Source organism: Notothenia coriiceps, unplaced genomic scaffold (genome assembly GCF_000735185.1).
Source record: "Notothenia coriiceps isolate Sejong01 unplaced genomic scaffold, NC01 NC01_scaffold00015871, whole genome shotgun sequence".
NCBI lineage: Eukaryota > Metazoa > Chordata > Actinopteri > Perciformes > Nototheniidae > Notothenia > Notothenia coriiceps.
Window position 1 is genome coordinate 23,168 of NW_011348572.1, and position 17,072 is coordinate 40,239.

The 17,072-nt window shown below is 42.6% G+C and overlaps 1 protein-coding gene across 5 annotated transcripts in view; it reads left to right on the top strand.

Annotated features, from left to right (window-relative positions):
* runx3 (RUNX family transcription factor 3) overlaps positions 1–17,072 on the top strand; it is a 45,972-nt gene that overhangs the window by 12,619 nt on the left and 16,281 nt on the right. For all 5 annotated transcript variants that reach the window (XM_010775624.1, XM_010775626.1, XM_010775627.1 and 2 more), the window contains 3 exons: positions 5,788–6,029; positions 6,752–6,908; positions 8,262–8,366. In XM_010775624.1, coding sequence (XP_010773926.1) covers positions 5,788–6,029; positions 6,752–6,908; positions 8,262–8,366 — 504 coding nt within the window. The remainder of the gene's footprint in view (positions 1–5,787; positions 6,030–6,751; positions 6,909–8,261; positions 8,367–17,072) is intronic.

Consider the following 17,072-nt stretch of genomic DNA (forward strand, 5'->3'; position numbering starts at 1 on the left):
CCAATCTCATCAGATAACGTATTCAATATGAAATGAATTGTTCGATAGACAAACAGATGCTTGGTATGTTTGCAAATGAATGCAGTCTTTAAGAAGTCCATTTACATTCAGCAGACAGAAATAAAAATGCAGTTGGAGTCGTCCCCCAACAGCCATTATGCAGCTCAATTGATTCAGAGAGCTTTTATAAGCCCTGGGCTCCGCTCTGCACCTTTTATCAAATGTAAGCAGAATATTAATGATGCATGAGATGAATGTGCTCATTGTCTCCTCTGGTGACTGCTGCATCTCAACTCATCACGCTCACATAGTAATTAGCTGCTGCGTCTGGAAATGATACAACAAATAGGATCAAATGGATAAAATGTATTGTCCCAAAGGAATTTTGTCTTGGAAACATATAGTATCTGCTGTTAAGAAAACACTAATAAACATAGTGCCTGCATACAGAACATAGTCTGTTAACATAGTCAAAAGGAAATGTCATTATGTTTATGATATACACCTCAACCACCTTCAAGGATTGGGGAGTTATTTTATGTATAACGCACTTCAAAGGAAAAATTATAGAGCAAAACTGTCAACATTTAAATACAAATAAAGTGCTTTAGGGACATTGAGAGCTAAAACAAGTTTGAATACACAAGTGCTTTCCAGTCATCATTAAAACTAACACAGACAGCCCGGGTTGAGAAAAAAATAACATACACATTTATATGAGGAAAATTCTTCAATGTGTTTCCTATTTTCTTGTCTGAACATCAAAATGGACAAAAATGACCACCAATTGTGATGTGCTGACACATTATGTAATCAAAATTTGAGAGAATCAGCCATCAGAGCAGCGAGAGCCCAAAACCCAAACAGTCTGTACCCACTCACTGTTGTTTAAAGGTTTCTCCGTATACTTGTGTATATAAACACTCCAACGCTAGAATATGATTTGGCTTTGAGGGGACTGGCACAAATGGCTTTGGTGACTTACATCATGCTTGGATGTCTAATCACAGACACTCTTGTCATATCAAGGAGAAAAAGTCCATTTCATAGCGAGCTACGTCTCCAAAAAAAAAAAAAAAGAGGAGGGAAGGGTAAACAAGCCTGGCGTTCCACAGCCACCGCAGAATTCATCATTCATACAAAAAAATACCCCGAGACCCAAAGTAGAGCTAATTTAATCCGAGAGGAATAAAACTCCATTTCATAGAAGTCGTCCATTCAGAACACTCATATTTCCACTGAGCAGAAACCCCCGGCTGAAATCCGAGCAGACACTTTTCGGAAGGAATGCATTCGGTGGGTTGAGGGCCAAAGCTTGCCCTGTAATTTGTGAATGTACAGAAATGTGTGACCGCCACAGCTCCTCTAAAGATAGAAATCTTTGTCTTATGTCATCGCCCAACCTCAAACTATTTCTAATTGCCCCCATAGCCCCCTTTCCCAAATGAATAGCTACCCATCGAAAGGCTTATGTGTGCATGGCTGAAAATAGCCGAGGAGTTTACACAAGCTAATAGATCATATTCAGCAAAAAAAAAAGATGAAAAACGTTTAAAAAGGAGCTCCACGTATTGGAGACTGTCCCCGTCTTCAAAGTGACTTTTAAGTGGCGCTGAAGGTTGTGTGGGCGGCATTTAGAGTCAGGTATACGTTTACACACCCCGAAGGCTTCCACTGGTTTCTCTGCTAATGGGTTGATTCTCATTTTAGTCTTTACACTGTGACTCATTACAAATAAAACCCAAAGTAAATGGAGTTTCCTTTGATTGTATACTCAGAGGAGGACGTGCTTCTTGTCAGGACTCCACGGAAGCATTAGTTTAACTGCGAAAAACTACATTTTCTTCGGGGCCCATTTAGAATCATTTGTCTTCATGGTGTTTTGATTGCAAACATTTTCTAATAAAAGGGAAGCTTTTTTCTTATGAACTGAAGTTATGACTTAGGACTTTCACAGAGGGCTGAAGGCCAACCTCTCAAGTTTTCATAGAGCAACCATCAGTAAACAATGATGTGATATCTTGATTTATATCTGAAGGATCTATTTTCTTTTTAACCTTCGTTGGTAAGAATCCTTTATGCTGAGGCCCATTTGAGGTGCGTCCGGGGTTTCACATATCCTCCACGAGTTCTATCTTGATTTCAGGCTCAACCCACTCGGATCATTAAAAATCGTTCAGGGGCACGGCGGGCTCCGTCCTCAATGGCTGTGCGGCTGAAACCAAAGAAACTGCAGGTTGAAATGTGGAGGTCTAAATGTGACAGGCGCCCAGAGCACAGATTACGACTGAGGAGGGTATAGCTGGGGTTTGTGGTCACGTATTAATAATGAAGTCGGGCAGGAGGATGACTAAAATATCACTGGCATTGTCATTGTCCCAGTAGAGCTGGACTCAAAATAGAGGCGGCATGATAGGGGATCTGATTGGAGGTGATTTTGGCAGTAAGGACTGTAGGGATTTAAACTGCTGCTGCTTTATGGAGGGATTTGAGTTCAACAGTGGACTAGGCTTGATGATTTGGGGTTTCCCTACATGTTCAAGTTAAAACTCCAAAAATTGAAACACATGGGCAATGGGCCATAAGTTAATTCCCTGGCTTAAAAGGATAATTGCTGTTCTTATACTGAATTGACTCTGAATGGTAATGGCTTTATTATCTTAATTGTGGGTATAATTCTTGTGACTAATATAGAGATAACTTTGTGTATGTCACTCCACCCCACTGAAACCCTGTCCAGAATAACAAGCAACCGCAGTCAGGTGTTACAAGCTTAACATTTCTGTGACCCAGAAGAAACACTCAAAAATATGTTTTGAATTGAAAATAAAACTACAAAAATGACAACCTTATATGCTTGATTTAAATTAGATTTATAGAAGACATTTTTATCAGCAGTTTCTCTGATAATTCAATTTAGATGAATATAATTTAATATTTTTCTTTTAAGTGTTAGAGCAGGCATTGACACAGCACTGACAGTGTGAGGTTTGTGGCCAGCTTTGATCCCACATAAACAATGAATTGTGAAAATAAGCTTTAATATCCCAGAGTTTTTTGGACATTTGTTTTTTGTTTTAACTTTTGAAATCTTCCATCTGCATCTCTCTCTGAGTCTGATTTAGTGTGATGGGGGAAATTAAGGGAAAATGTGAAGCCACTGCGATGACTCCTCACACCACTTAACTTCATTTCATTTATTCTCATGCAAGTAAACAACTTAAAAACCGCCACACGCACGCAGAGGCGCGCGCACACAAGGATACATTGCGCAGTTATTAAATCAAATCAACCGTTTTGATTGGATGCGTTTAAAAACGCGAAATCCAAAATACTTGTTCAATATTTATTCTACTGTCAATTCTCTGTTTGCATTAATGAATTAAAAACATTAGTTATATTCATTGTGTGTTATGGTAATTTTTATTATTTTAATGCCAGTAATTAAAATAATAATTTCTTCACCAATGATATCCTAAATATCTATTCGAATCATTTGTACTATTATAAATCAATAAATAACTGCTAGTGAACACTAAAACAAACGATGTAAACTTGTGTAAAGTGTTTTAAGCGAAGTCTGAAAATATGCTTAAACATTTACAGTAAAAGACACGAATCAATTAATTGTCTAAATATTGTATTTCGAGACGGACATGTTAAAACAAATACATTACGTGGCTTCAATGATCGATTCATAAACGAAAAAATGCGAGTGTTTTATAATATTTTACATTTTCAACGATAAAAACAGATTTAAGGCAAAAGCTCAAATGTACGCGAAAATTAAATATCTGCGGAGCTTCTTTCAAAGGCGTAATCAGCTCACAAGGGGAATTATTTATAACAGATTTGGCTTAGATTAATTCACATTTAAGAGATCTCTGAGCACTGATCAAAGTTTCATTTTCTCTGCACATGTGAAATGAGTGCCTCAGCCTGTCTGAGCTGACAGCGATTGAAAAGGCAAACGCGCCAACTAGTGTCAGAAAGCAGCATGGCGGAGGGCTCAGGGTGCGCCGTCACTTCATGTTACCCTCAGCATTTCACCTTACTAATGAGTGTAGCCTCTGACACACACACACACACACACACACACACACACACACACACACACACACACACACACACACACACACACACACACACACACACACACACACACACACGTATTGGCCTGTTGTGTTTTTTTTATGTGGAAGAAGCACATTTGCCTGTTTGCTTTAATCATCTCTATTAATTCAGTTCAGTCAATTAAAGTGATACAGATCTGCCTTCCACCCATAATTTCACTTTATGAACACGTTATTTACCTACCTGAAGAGGAGGTGCAGAGCCTCCAGATATAATAGCTTTTCAAAGTGAATAAACGAGAGTAAAACCACAGGCATCTGCAGTCTAAATCCTTCTCTAGATACATTAAAAAACGCCCAAGTGAAATAGGTCAAAGACATTTCTGGGACAATGCAGTGTGACAGGAAAGCATAATATTTTATGTTATTTCATAAATTAAACTGAGTCTATGTAATGCAGATATTTCCTAACAGCACAGAGGCTGATTTGTAATTAACCAATATAATTTATAACCCATTTATCCATCCCATTCAATATGTTACCCAATTAAAAAGCTTACACCTCTTTCCATTTGGGCTCCTGTCACTGGATATCATTTAAAATATGCATTTGTGTTCTCGCAGCTCAGTTAATACCACGTGTCGCTTCTTTAAACTATCATCATTTCTATATGCATCGATTCAACGTGTCTATATGCTGTATAAAAAACCCAAGCAGCAGAGAAAAGCACAGATATGTATCAATAATTCAGCTCGTGTGTGACAGCAGTGCAGGGCAGAGGAAGGAGCAGCGCAGCGTGTGATTGGTCTGCTGAAAGCCCAACCCTGTACATTCATTGGTGGAAATCATCCCCACACTCCCAACCACTAAACACTAAAATGACTCGGGTAAAATAATATCGCGGCACTCTGCTCTGCGATCAGCCTCACGGATCCTTCTCGCGCCCTATAACCCTGCGCTAAAGGATAACCTTAAAGGAGATTCCGCTGGAGCTTCTCTGTACCAAAATCACGCTGTGTTTTTGAGGAGAAGGGATCCAGCGAGGACAAAGTTTGCGAGAACTTTAACGCAAGAAAAAGGACACTGATGTGCTACAGTAGTTTGACTGTTGATACTCGGGTTTGAGACATTTCGTTTGGAGTCTCTGAAGAGGCATCTGGCTGTTCAGTCGAGATCATTCTTTTAAAAACTCAAGCCAGTCAGCTCGCTTTCTCACTTTCCGCACCACGGCTGGATTACCTGGTTGCTGTCAACAGATTGTCATTGATCGGTGATAACTTATGTAGAAAATCCGTTGACTCATTTGAGGTTTCAAAGTGAGAGCTTGGGTAGTTTGTGGTGTTGATACATTGTGTACACGCAGCTGAAACTGTATGTCCACCAAGCGTGCGACAGATAAGAGCGCCGATAAGTTGCGCACTGAGAGACTTTGTTTGTACGTGTTTTTGCTGAAGTTAGTGAAATAACACAGCAACCCTGGTGTTCCTCGGGCTGACACATCCTGTGCAGATGATCTATCTCACAGTCACCGCAGTGTATTGTTTCTGTTAAGGTAGCGAGGCTCTCTTCACTTAGTGCGCTCGGCTCCATCCCCTGCGCTCCCACCGTGGACTCCTGAGACCACCAGCGTCTGGAGGAAAAACTATTAGAAAAGCTTCTGATACAGAGCCAGTCAGGTGGCACTGACCCACGCTGTTGTGATGCATATTCCAGATTCGCCCACCACCAGACGGTTCCCGCCGCCCTCCACGTCCTTCCCCTGCAGTAAGATCGGAGACGGTAACGGGGCCATGGCCACCCCGGGACCCCACAGGTCACGATCGGACAGCAGGAACGTGGTGGACGTGCTGGCGGACCACGCCGGAGAGCTGGTCCGAACCGACAGCCCTAACTTCCTCTGCTCCGTGCTCCCGTCCCACTGGAGGTGCAACAAGACGCTGCCCGTGGCTTTCAAGGCAAGACCCATGTGTTCTGGTTTTACTTTTTATGGTTTTATTTTAATGACGCACACTTTGGTTTTCTGACTGTAGGAAGAGCATAAGAAAATGCTGTAAGATAATTAATCAAGACCAAACACATGATTCTAGGGTTCTCAAAAGCTTTTATTTGATCAATAACAGTGACCTGCACGTTTTGCTGTTTGGTTTTCGCATTGTGGTTAAAGTAGGATATTAAATTGTTAAAATTAAGCCTTAAAAAACGTGCGGTTAATAATGGCCTCGGCTCCATCCAATCCCTTGTAAATATTGTAGACGATAGGTCTGTATTAGTCTGAGGACATATTTAGATCTATTTTGTATTATTATTTATTTTCCTGTAGGCCTATTATGTTTATCTATTTTATATAATTTATATGCAAATATCTGAAGCTTGTGTCAGTATTATGCATCGCATTGTCAAATGTTGTATTTGGATCTGATCCGATGACAACACAAAAACAATAAAGAAAATATATGTATCATGACCCTCGCGTTCATAACATAAATATATAAATGCCACTAATCTACATTGGATTGGAGTCTTTACATTATGTGTTATATTTAAATTGTTGACATGCTGGCAACATTGTAAAAAATATTCCTTATATTATGGGAGTCAGATGTGGTTTTACGCGTGCATTGTGCAGCCTATATTTCGTTTGGTGACCCAGAGTGACCGGTCGTTTTACCCGGTACAGATCGTGGCTCTCGGTGATGTCCCCGACGGGACTCTGGTCACCGTGATGGCCGGGAACGACGAGAACTTTTCGGCTGAGCTGAGGAACGCCTCCGCCGCGATGAAGAACCAGGTGGCCCGTTTCAACGACCTGCGCTTTGTGGGCAGGAGCGGACGAGGTGAGCTGAAATTCTCTCTCCTACAGCAGGCTACACACACACACACACACACACACACACACACACACACACACACACACACACACACACACACACACACACACAGGCCTGCACACATATCGAGAGGACTGTTTGTAATGCCATGTGCAGCAACATTTGGAAACGCGCTAATAATTATAATAAAAGGACATTTCTGGGTTTATGTGGAGATCGAGTGATAACTTAATTTTCTTTTCAAATATATATGGAAAAACCTTAGGTCAAGTTATGTTGTACAGACCAAACTGCTTAGTCCTTATATGAATAGCTTTATGTAATTTTACTGATCTCTGTTGTCTATTACAAAAATTATAAAGAGCAGATCTGGAATCATTTATGTGCCAACACTTCGCCAACTGACGTCCGCAGGTGTCATCCAGAACATCTGGCCTGCACGATGAACAGAGACGATGTGACTGTATTTTTCTTAATCTAGGGGAATATATATAATTATCCACGTGGTGTTTATCGGAGGGGTGGATGGAAAAACCACCTCGAAATGCATGCCCTGGGACAATTTGTCAAATAATCCCCGGCAACAAAAAGCTTAGCCTAATACGCAGTAGGCCAATTTATCGTGGGTTTAATGGCTGCAATAAAAAAAAAGAAATCACACATTAACATGGGATGTTGTGGTTAATGCATAGGGCTGTTGAAACAAAAATGTTGTGCCTTATTGACTAAATCAAAGCCTCATTTTCTCAGGCATAAATAATTAAAAGTCCTGAAATAAAAAATACAGAGTGATTGTTCACAAAAATCTTAAGAAGGGATTTTCCTCTGTCCCTTCAGAGCCTCTTAGGCCGTTTGTATTTTATCGTAATGTTAAAAAAGCTATGATTTGATGAAAAGGAAATAGTTCTAGTCAAATTTAAACAAGCGGTTTATAGCTTTCATTTGTGTAGTCAATTACCCCACCCGAGGATTCTTTTTTCTTCTTTCCTCCCACGCAGTCTCTTTTTTTTTTTAAACAAGAGCTGCCTTTCTCAGGCCGGACGCTCTGATGCAGATGGGAGCAAGATCCTGCCTTGTTGAACAATAAACTATGGCTGTAAAGCCTTTCGTGCAATCTGAAACACATTGTCTCAATAATCGAAATCATACCCGCAGTCAGGCCATCAAAAGAGGTGGTCCCCTGCTTTAAAAAAAAATCCTTAATTCAAAGGCTGGAGCGGGATAAAAGCCGGTGATGATTTGAAGTTGAACAAGCGATGTATTGTTGCGCACAACAGAGGAATAGATCATTGTTAAGGGCCGTTTATACAGTGAAACGAGTTCCATAAATCTCACGGACATGTTGTTGCTGTGCTGCAGGGAAGAGCTTCACTCTGACCATCACCGTGTTCACCGGACCGCCGCAAGTGGCCACCTACCACCGCGCCATCAAAGTCACCGTGGATGGACCCCGAGAACCGCGCAGTGAGTACACACCCCCCCCCCCACGCAAACACACACTAACACAGCAACGCTACTATTGTTGGTACTAAAAAAGCATTGTGGTGCGATTTGATGCTCCATGCCACCCGGTTAAAAGCAGCTATTGGGGGTGTGGGGTATCGGTGTCTCTTCATGCTAAAAGAGCCGAATGAGTCATGTGCAGATGATAAATGTAAATCTAACTCTCTAAGCATGTCTGATAGTGTCACATAGTGGAGGTAAAAAAATCAGTTTACACCTCACATGTGCCAAAGCTCGGTTGCCACTGAATATATTTTGGGGTTAAGACCTGGTTTTGGGGTTGGGATTAGAATTAAGTCTAGGTTAAGGAGGTTGGCGGTTATGGTAAGCCTACAGATAATGAATGTAGGTTTGAACATCTTCCTCACAAGTGCAGTGGTGTGTGTGTGTGTGTGTGTGTGTGTGTGTGTGTGTGTGTGTGTGTGTGTGTGTGTGTGTGTGTGTGTGTGTGTGTATGGTTTAAATTTGATCTTTCTTTGTTGAAAGAAAAAAAAGCGCATTCTCATGTGCATCTGCGAGTGTCTCAGCTTGAAATAACTGCATACATTAAGGTCGTCTCCCGTCTGTCTGTCAGCGTGTTACGGCTCCAGCTGAGGCGTCAGAGTGGCCGTGCTACTTTTACACTGGCGCTGGCTGCTATAAAGTGACACTGTTTAATATAGGGCAGGAGGAATTTAGGGCTTCATTAAACTCTGTTACACGGTGCTGAGAGGGGATTCATAGGATGACAGAAAATAAACTTCGGCGAAGGCTGATTTAAAAAGAAAAAAGCATCTGTGGATGATTTGGATATGTACCAAGTTGCACCTCCTTCAGCTTAACCCCCTGGTAACATTGATGGTTTAATTGGTGTAAATGCTGGAATACTGAGTCTGAAATATGAATAATGTATCCAGCTACACTGCAGTTAAACCAGATATACATATGGATCACAGTTGACAGAATAAGCTTTTTGAAACCCACACATTTATATTGTTCATTAGAATGATACAAGCTGTCAGAGTTAGGAGGAGCCTCCAGTCCAATTCGGTGTATGAAGGACTGGTAGCCTGAAAATAGAAATCACCTTCGAGCAAGATAAAGGACCTCTCGTATTAAAACAAGAAGCACATTTTAAGAGAGTAATATCATTCGTGTTCTGGTACAGTCAAAGCGCAGGAAAACACACACTACTATTCAGACATAGGGCCATAAAAATAATCGGATTCCTCCCTAACCACAAGGCACCACATTATATTGGCTCTACAGCGTTTAGAGCCAAAGCAGAGAGGCACTTTTGCCAACACATAAAACTAATAACATTTTTTCATTACAAATCTCATCCTCAGAGACGGTTATACATTCTGACGCTGCTTTGATGGCAGTATGTATTTTTCAGTAATGCCACACAATGATGCCGGTGCGACTGGGCTTCATCATTGATGGAGTGCAGATAGGCTGCAGCCCAGACTTGGCCGCTCTGTGCTCACCTGTCCGCATGCTGGCGGGCCGGGGCCTTACGGGCTGTTTGTGTAGGGCCCTTATTGGCATGGCTGCCAGCCGAGCCGCGGCAGGAGTTGGCACAGAGAGAGGAGGTTTTTATTAATGTTTACTGATCCAGTCAGGAGAACCTGACGAACAGGACTGCAGTGGCTGCCAGCCAGCGGCAAAGTAACAAAGAATACTGTGCATTCTTAAAACACATGAGATGTCAGATGGATACACACATGGCCACCGATGTGTACACTTGTGTATTTCTGCATGCCCACATACATATAAAGGTACACAAACTGCATTTAGTTCCTGAACAGAAAGTAGGCTTAATATACAGCTAAGTATTTTTGTCTCCCTTGCTGCTGATTTCCTCATCACACATCCAGCATTTGTCGCCCAACCCTGCCTCCCCAACCCCCTGATGTATCTGTCATACTATATTATCGAACTTCTGCTGAAGCCAAACTGGAAGCACAACTGTTGCCTGTCTCCTGTCTGTGCAGCAGCTTCAACAATACACCACATCCAACAAGAGCGCACGCTGAGCTAAAAAGACAGAAAAAGAAAAAAGCAGATGACTTAAGTGTCGAGAGCCTCCCTTTTTGTCGCTGTTATCAGATGCCTCCCCACACACTTAGAGCACCCTGCAGGGTTATATTCTCACCAATTAATCCCACAACTGTATTTCTGGTGCTCTTCTCACTCCCTTACTTGCATATGACATCAGCCGCTGCATATTTACCCAACATGGGGGAGGGGCTGTTTTTATTTCCGTAACTCACGACCTGAAATGAATCGGTCCCCGGGAAGAAAAGATGAAGTCACCGCAGGTCAGGTTAGGCCAGAGAGATTTAAAAAAGGTCTGAAATATTTTGTGCTAGCAAAATCATTTCTCAGTGTTGGGGCCTTGTGTTCCCTTTTTTTAGAGCCTCAAGAAATTATTAGCAGTACATTATTTTAATAAAAGTTCAGAAAGAAAAGTTTGTAAAAATGGAGATATCATTTACAGATGTGTAGATAAGTCATACAACAACTGGGAGGGTGTAAATGAAATGTGTGGATGAATGATATTGAAACTTGATTGTCTATAAGCTGCTATCTGTGTGTGAAAATCTAAACCTAAAGCTTGAGTGTGTGACGCTGATGGATAAATGTCATTGTGCAATCTCAAAGCCATTTTTTTTATCCAGTTGAAAATTAATTCCACTATTCGAGCAAATGTGCAAATAGTTCTGGTATTTATTCAATTATTTACCTAAAAATTCAAATCAAAAAGCCCTTTTTTGTTCCCACTCAGAAATGTTGGAGGATTAAGGATGTTAAGGCAACAGAGAGGAGAGGGAGTTGTTTGCTGACTGAAGATGTGGAGGCCTGTTGTAGTGAGGTCAGAGAGGCAATTTGTCGGATGAGACATGAAAATGATACACATGGATACACCCTAACACAATTAACAGTGTACATGCAATACCTGCATACATTCAGACAGAGCTCACACACCGTCTCACCCACAGGCCCACACATCCACCAAAATCAAGTGCTGTTGTGTTTTGTTGCCTCTATTTACTCTGCTGGGTGTGTTCGCACAACTCCAGGAGGAGAATGGCGGGCGTGGGGGGGNGGGTGGTGAGACGTGGGCGGCGGGGGTGCATGTTGAAGTTGGCAGGTTGATTCTATTTGCATTTGGCACACAGACTGTACAAAGTATGCAAATAGACAAACAATGACTTTTGCTGTGTTCTTTTTCCCTGTGATATTGCAGTCTCTCTGCGAGTAAACAAAAAAGATGTTGTTGCGTATGCATTTGCGTGTGCTCGGCTCATACACCTGCCAGGTGCGTCCATCTCTTTAAGTCGCCCCCCGCGGGCCACGCCCATGCTCCACAAATCACATGAAAGGCTCACCCTCAGTGCGAATTGCTCTCTCAAAGGCAACTTTGATGTTTGAAAATGGAGACGGGTGTCTTTGAAAGAAAGGCCTACAGGTGTATCAGTGCCAGGGGAGGGGAGGAACAGTGGCACGTCTGATGCTGGGTGCTTTCCTGACTGCTAAGGGCTGGCCATAACTCCCACATGTATAACCTGGAGACATAGTGGCCTTCGCATGCACACAATTACACACACACAAAAAGCTTTTAATCACGACAACCAAACTCATGACCACCTAATTTATGATTGGGTAGTTAAGATAGTCTGCCTCTATACCACTGACAGAAAGATGGGAGCAGATAAGGGGAGATTTTGTGAGTTCCCCAGCAAAATGACAGTCGGTGGCGTCTGCAGTGACTGGATGCCGCCGACCGTGGCTTTCCTCCCGCCTGGGGTCACTTCAGACGCATCATACTTGGACTCAGTGATTAGGAGCAGAGCAAATATTGGCTAACTGATAAATCCACTGGAATGGAATGTGCATATTAAATAGGCTGGGACTGATTTCAGAGAGGAACAAAACCACAGTCTGAGGTCTGAGGCTTGTGATGGGCAGAGGAGCAGTTTCCACCAGTAGTCATCTTTATGCTGTTTTTAAAGTTTGATGGAAGGAATACAAGACTGTTGCTGTTCATTAAAGTGTGATTAGATAGACATTAAAGCTTCTGTAATATCAAATGTAGTTATGAGACAGTAAAAAAGATAGAGGCTCTGTGACCATTGTTGCCACCTTAACCACATATAGAGTTTTTGAGGCTAGCTTCCTTTGTGGGCCCCACACACACACACACACACACACACACACACACACACACACACACACACACACGTTGGTAATCCTACTTTGGCTTTTGTACTTAGGCTTTCCTGTGAAAGCAGAGCTAATTACTCTAAATACCTCCACTAAACAAAGGAAATATAGCCATTAGTTGAAAACTGGCACTTTTCTTCTCTTCCATCACTGCTTCTGTTTACTCTTCAGCATGTTGCTGCAGCACCAATGTGTCTGCTTGAAACATGAAAAAAGAAGAACATTGTCTTGCACTTTGAAACAGCGTGATGTCCCCTCCTAAGGCCAGTTAATGACTCGGAACCACACAAAAAATGACCTTTTCTTTTTCCACAAAGACAGAAAATAATTTCCACTCTGTTTTGCTGACGCCTAAAAAGAACAGCAGGTCCTATTAGGAATTCAACCTACAAATGATTCGTCCCAGACAGAGCATCTCATTCTGATGCGATGAGAAGACGGTTTCTCAGAATCACATTCAAGCTTGGCCAAAGTCGCTCCTTTGCTCTAATTCTCTGTCTCTCCACCCACTCCCCCTAAACTCAGCAGCCAAGCGTCTTTCCTGTTTACCTACCTATGAAGGGAAGTAAAATGCCCACTCTGTGTGTGCTCACTCTTCCTTATTTACACTGACCCATACAGGAGGGAGCCATTACGACCTTTCAGCCGTAATTCAATAAAAGTTCCGTTCTGCATTTAGAAAAATAAATGGCCCATGAGTGGAGGAATATTTTCTCCCCCGCTGCATTATGACAATAAACCGTTTTCTGTGCTGGGGCAGTGGGGGGGAGTCTAGGGGGGGCTGTTTGTGGGAAGAAGGCACCTGCTGGTTACTGGAAAAGACGTCCTGTACAACCACCCTGCGGTTCTTGATATTTATTTCTTCAGGCCTTAATGGCTGGGAACAGTGAGCAAATAATAGGTGTAGCAAGATCTTTCTTTTGCTTCCAGGAGCGGAGAAAGTTGTTAACCTCCGGGTAAACACAGAGGGAAGGACCAGGTCAATCTTTGTAAACCTTCACACTGCTGCAGCAGTTCACCAACATGACAACTTCAGAGACAGTACTGAAAGTGAAATATGTGCATGCCCACACAGTAACGGAACATTCACACGTTAGACATTTTACACATTTACTTTGACCCATCTGGAATTTAAAATGTGTATTCCGAGGAACTGTTTGCATGTTGAGGGGCAAATGCACGCTTGTTGCACATTATTGTTCATGAGCTATTATGCACAAAGGTGTATGCACAAAGGTGTGAACACAAAGTCGTTTGACACATCTGCTGGCGTTGCATTGATGTATGTGACAACGGCATCTTGCTTTCCTTTCCCACAGCCTTGCGAGGCCCCCACCTTTCCTCTGGCACCTCGCTGCTTAGAACAACCTGAGTACCATGTACACGCAAACATGTATACACGCACATACATACATGCACAACAACCCCCATTAGAGCTAAAATAACACACCCAAAGCAGCTTATAGCTTTAATATGATCCGTCACCGGAGCCAAATTGGTTCTCTGTGCTTTGAAAGGCAAGAGAAGCAGTAGCAGCAGCTCGTGGAAATCTACGAAGTCTGCAGGCATGCCGCCAAAAAGATCTGAAAAACAGCCGTGCTCATATCAACCCCAACACACCTCAACTCCCCAAGAAGACAGTTACACACACACACACACACACACACACACTCCAAGCTTTATCCCCTTATCAGAGAAGGAAGGCTGCTTCTTTGCTCAAACAGTCTCATGTAGCAACTTCCGCTGTGAGCAGCTTGTTTTCAGACCTGCGAGGGGGATTTTGTCACTGCTGATGTCCTCAGAGACAGACAGACGCCTGAGGGACCCGACGATCCCCCAGCTGTGGTCGGGTGGACGGGTGGACTACTGATAAAAGCTCGCCAAAACTTGTGCTGACCTCCTCCTTACAGCTTAGATAGAAATAACGTTTACACAAAACCCCACTTGACACTGTATTCAGAGCTGACATGTTTATGACACATTCAACTCAGGAAATAAACACAACTTGCATTCAATCTATGGTAATGATATAGTCGTAAAAATGTATTCGTACTGAGAGTGCAACAGGCAAGTTATGTAAATGAGCGTAGTGCAATGTCTGTGTGTGGCTAGCATCGACTCATTTAGGCCCCAGACGAGACAGCCACAATCACCAGCCAAGGGTAAAACCCACATCCTTCAGGGTCAGCCTCAAAACAAGAACTTTGATTCGTCCCACTGTAAATACCCAACTGTGTGATTGGTGGCCCTGAGAAACGCGGTGCCAAACAAGCCACTGCAGAGATGCTCTCTGAACCACGCTAGTAATAGAACTGAAAAGGGAAGTAAAACACAGAGCAGCGGAAAGAAGCAGGGTGGGAACATAAACGTTGGGGGTTCAGGTCTGCTAGTGAGAAGGAAGAGGAAGACAGGTGTACAAGTCTTTACTCAACAGATGTTGAAACGTCCCCTGTGTCTGTTGAGGCCAAACGGAAGTTTGCTCGCAGGCAACTAGGCCTCACTGCAACAAATGTTCAACTGTCGCCCCACATCGCTCTGTGGGGATACAAAACTTAGATAAGATGCTGCTCTTGTGCTCACATCTTTTCAACACCTAAGTTTCAACGCATATACAGGGTTTACTTATGAGGAACGCTAGAAGCATTTCTAAGTTGTGGTGCTATTGGTTTGGCTCATCAACATAACACAATCAGTTATTCAAACATGCTATAACCAGGAAGCTGCCATCACAGTAGCCTTCATATTCACAAATGCTTCTTATATTATACACTGCCTAAATAGTGTTGCATGTAATCCTATAGCATAGTTACATAGACTTTACAGTTCAGTCAAAGTATTCAATGTTAAGTGATGCACTCTAAATCAATTTCATTATGTTATCAGGGGCCTATCAAGTCCATTTATATGTTGAATACAAATATTTACACTTCAAATATATTCAGTGAAGACTTGGGCCGGGGCCAAGGCACGTATTGCCCTTTGCCGTCCAGATAGAGTTTCACTTTGCCCCTGAAAAAGCGCTCAGCCCTTCACTAAAAAGAGCTTGTGTTTAGTGTGTCTCCCTTTGGACGGGAACATATGTTTCTTTCTTTCAATGGAGACGGAGGCAGACAGAGAGAAAGAGAGGAGAAGTGGAGAAAATGTGGGGGCTGAAGGAAGGAAACCGGTCGTATTGGGTGATCGTTCAGCTGTGGCGTCCGTGTTTAAGGCCTGGCTGTCACCTTACTGAGCAAACACTGTCTCTGTGTGCAGCTGATATGCACTTTGTGGAGGGAAGGCTGGGCACCATTCTGTAGAATTTGCTGTTCATGTGGTCCCGTTTAACATCAACGGGTGCAATCTCCTAAAAGCTTGCACTTTTTACATCACTTACATTCAAATCTATCTGCATACACTTCAAAGCTCAAGGGAACAAGAGCAAACCAGCATCTCAAGTTTTTCTGCAGCGGGGATAAAACACGTATCAGGAAATAAAAAGTCACACGCGCAAACAAAACAAAGCGAGGCTGAGAGCGGCACACCCATTTCTCCAAAACACAGCCATCGCCTACATCGTTAATACCAGACATTTTATATTAAGCATTTTATTTGTTCTTCATAGACTTCCATAATGCTTTCAGATGATGCGACCGCTACTCTGAGAGGAGGCTAGTAAATCTACAACCTTTGGCATCCATTTCGGCTCGGGGTGCTTATTGAGCGCTGCCGTTTAGGCCTCATGTGTGCATTGGCCCCCCATCTCCCAGCTCTATCTTGTGGTTATGATATCATAGAGAGAAAACAAGGGCATTGTCTCCTAAGTGCACCATGATACATTAAATATTCATCCGACCACAGAAACCCTTCTGAAATGGGGCCGGTGTGGAGCGCTGGCACCCCTCTGGCCCCCGGACCTGCAGAGTACAAGTAAAATGTTGGCGGTCGGAGCAGACACACTGTGGCTACAGACAGGGTCAACTGGCCAATGAGAGCGCATTAACACGAGGTTAAACTGAAAGATACAGGTTGAGTCAATGTGGTGAAATCTTGCAAACTGATGTGATTTAGAAAGTCCGGAAAACGTTTCTTGAGTGACTGACGAGGTTTTCTTTCATTAGGAGTCATCAAGCAGGGTAGAAATGCAGAGCTTCAAGTTTAAAAGGAGGGATCACTTTTTTAAGTGAATGTTAATGAAAAATAACTTACTTAAAATCAAGACTAAATTGTATTTTATTACAAAAAGGTGATTTAATTGCTCCTTTTGTATTCAATAAAGTTAGTCTTGTGTTTTTAACTTCACTATCAAGCATATAGAGTAGATATGAAGTCTTATCCCAATCCTTGTGGTAGCTACACCATTTTAAAGACTACAGTGGAGGAGAAAGGGAGAAGAAAGTTTGGAGCCACCTCCCAGTTGATTAGTGGTGTTAACAGTAACTGCGGCCCCTGGGTTAATGAGCCCCAGGCCTCGCCTAATGA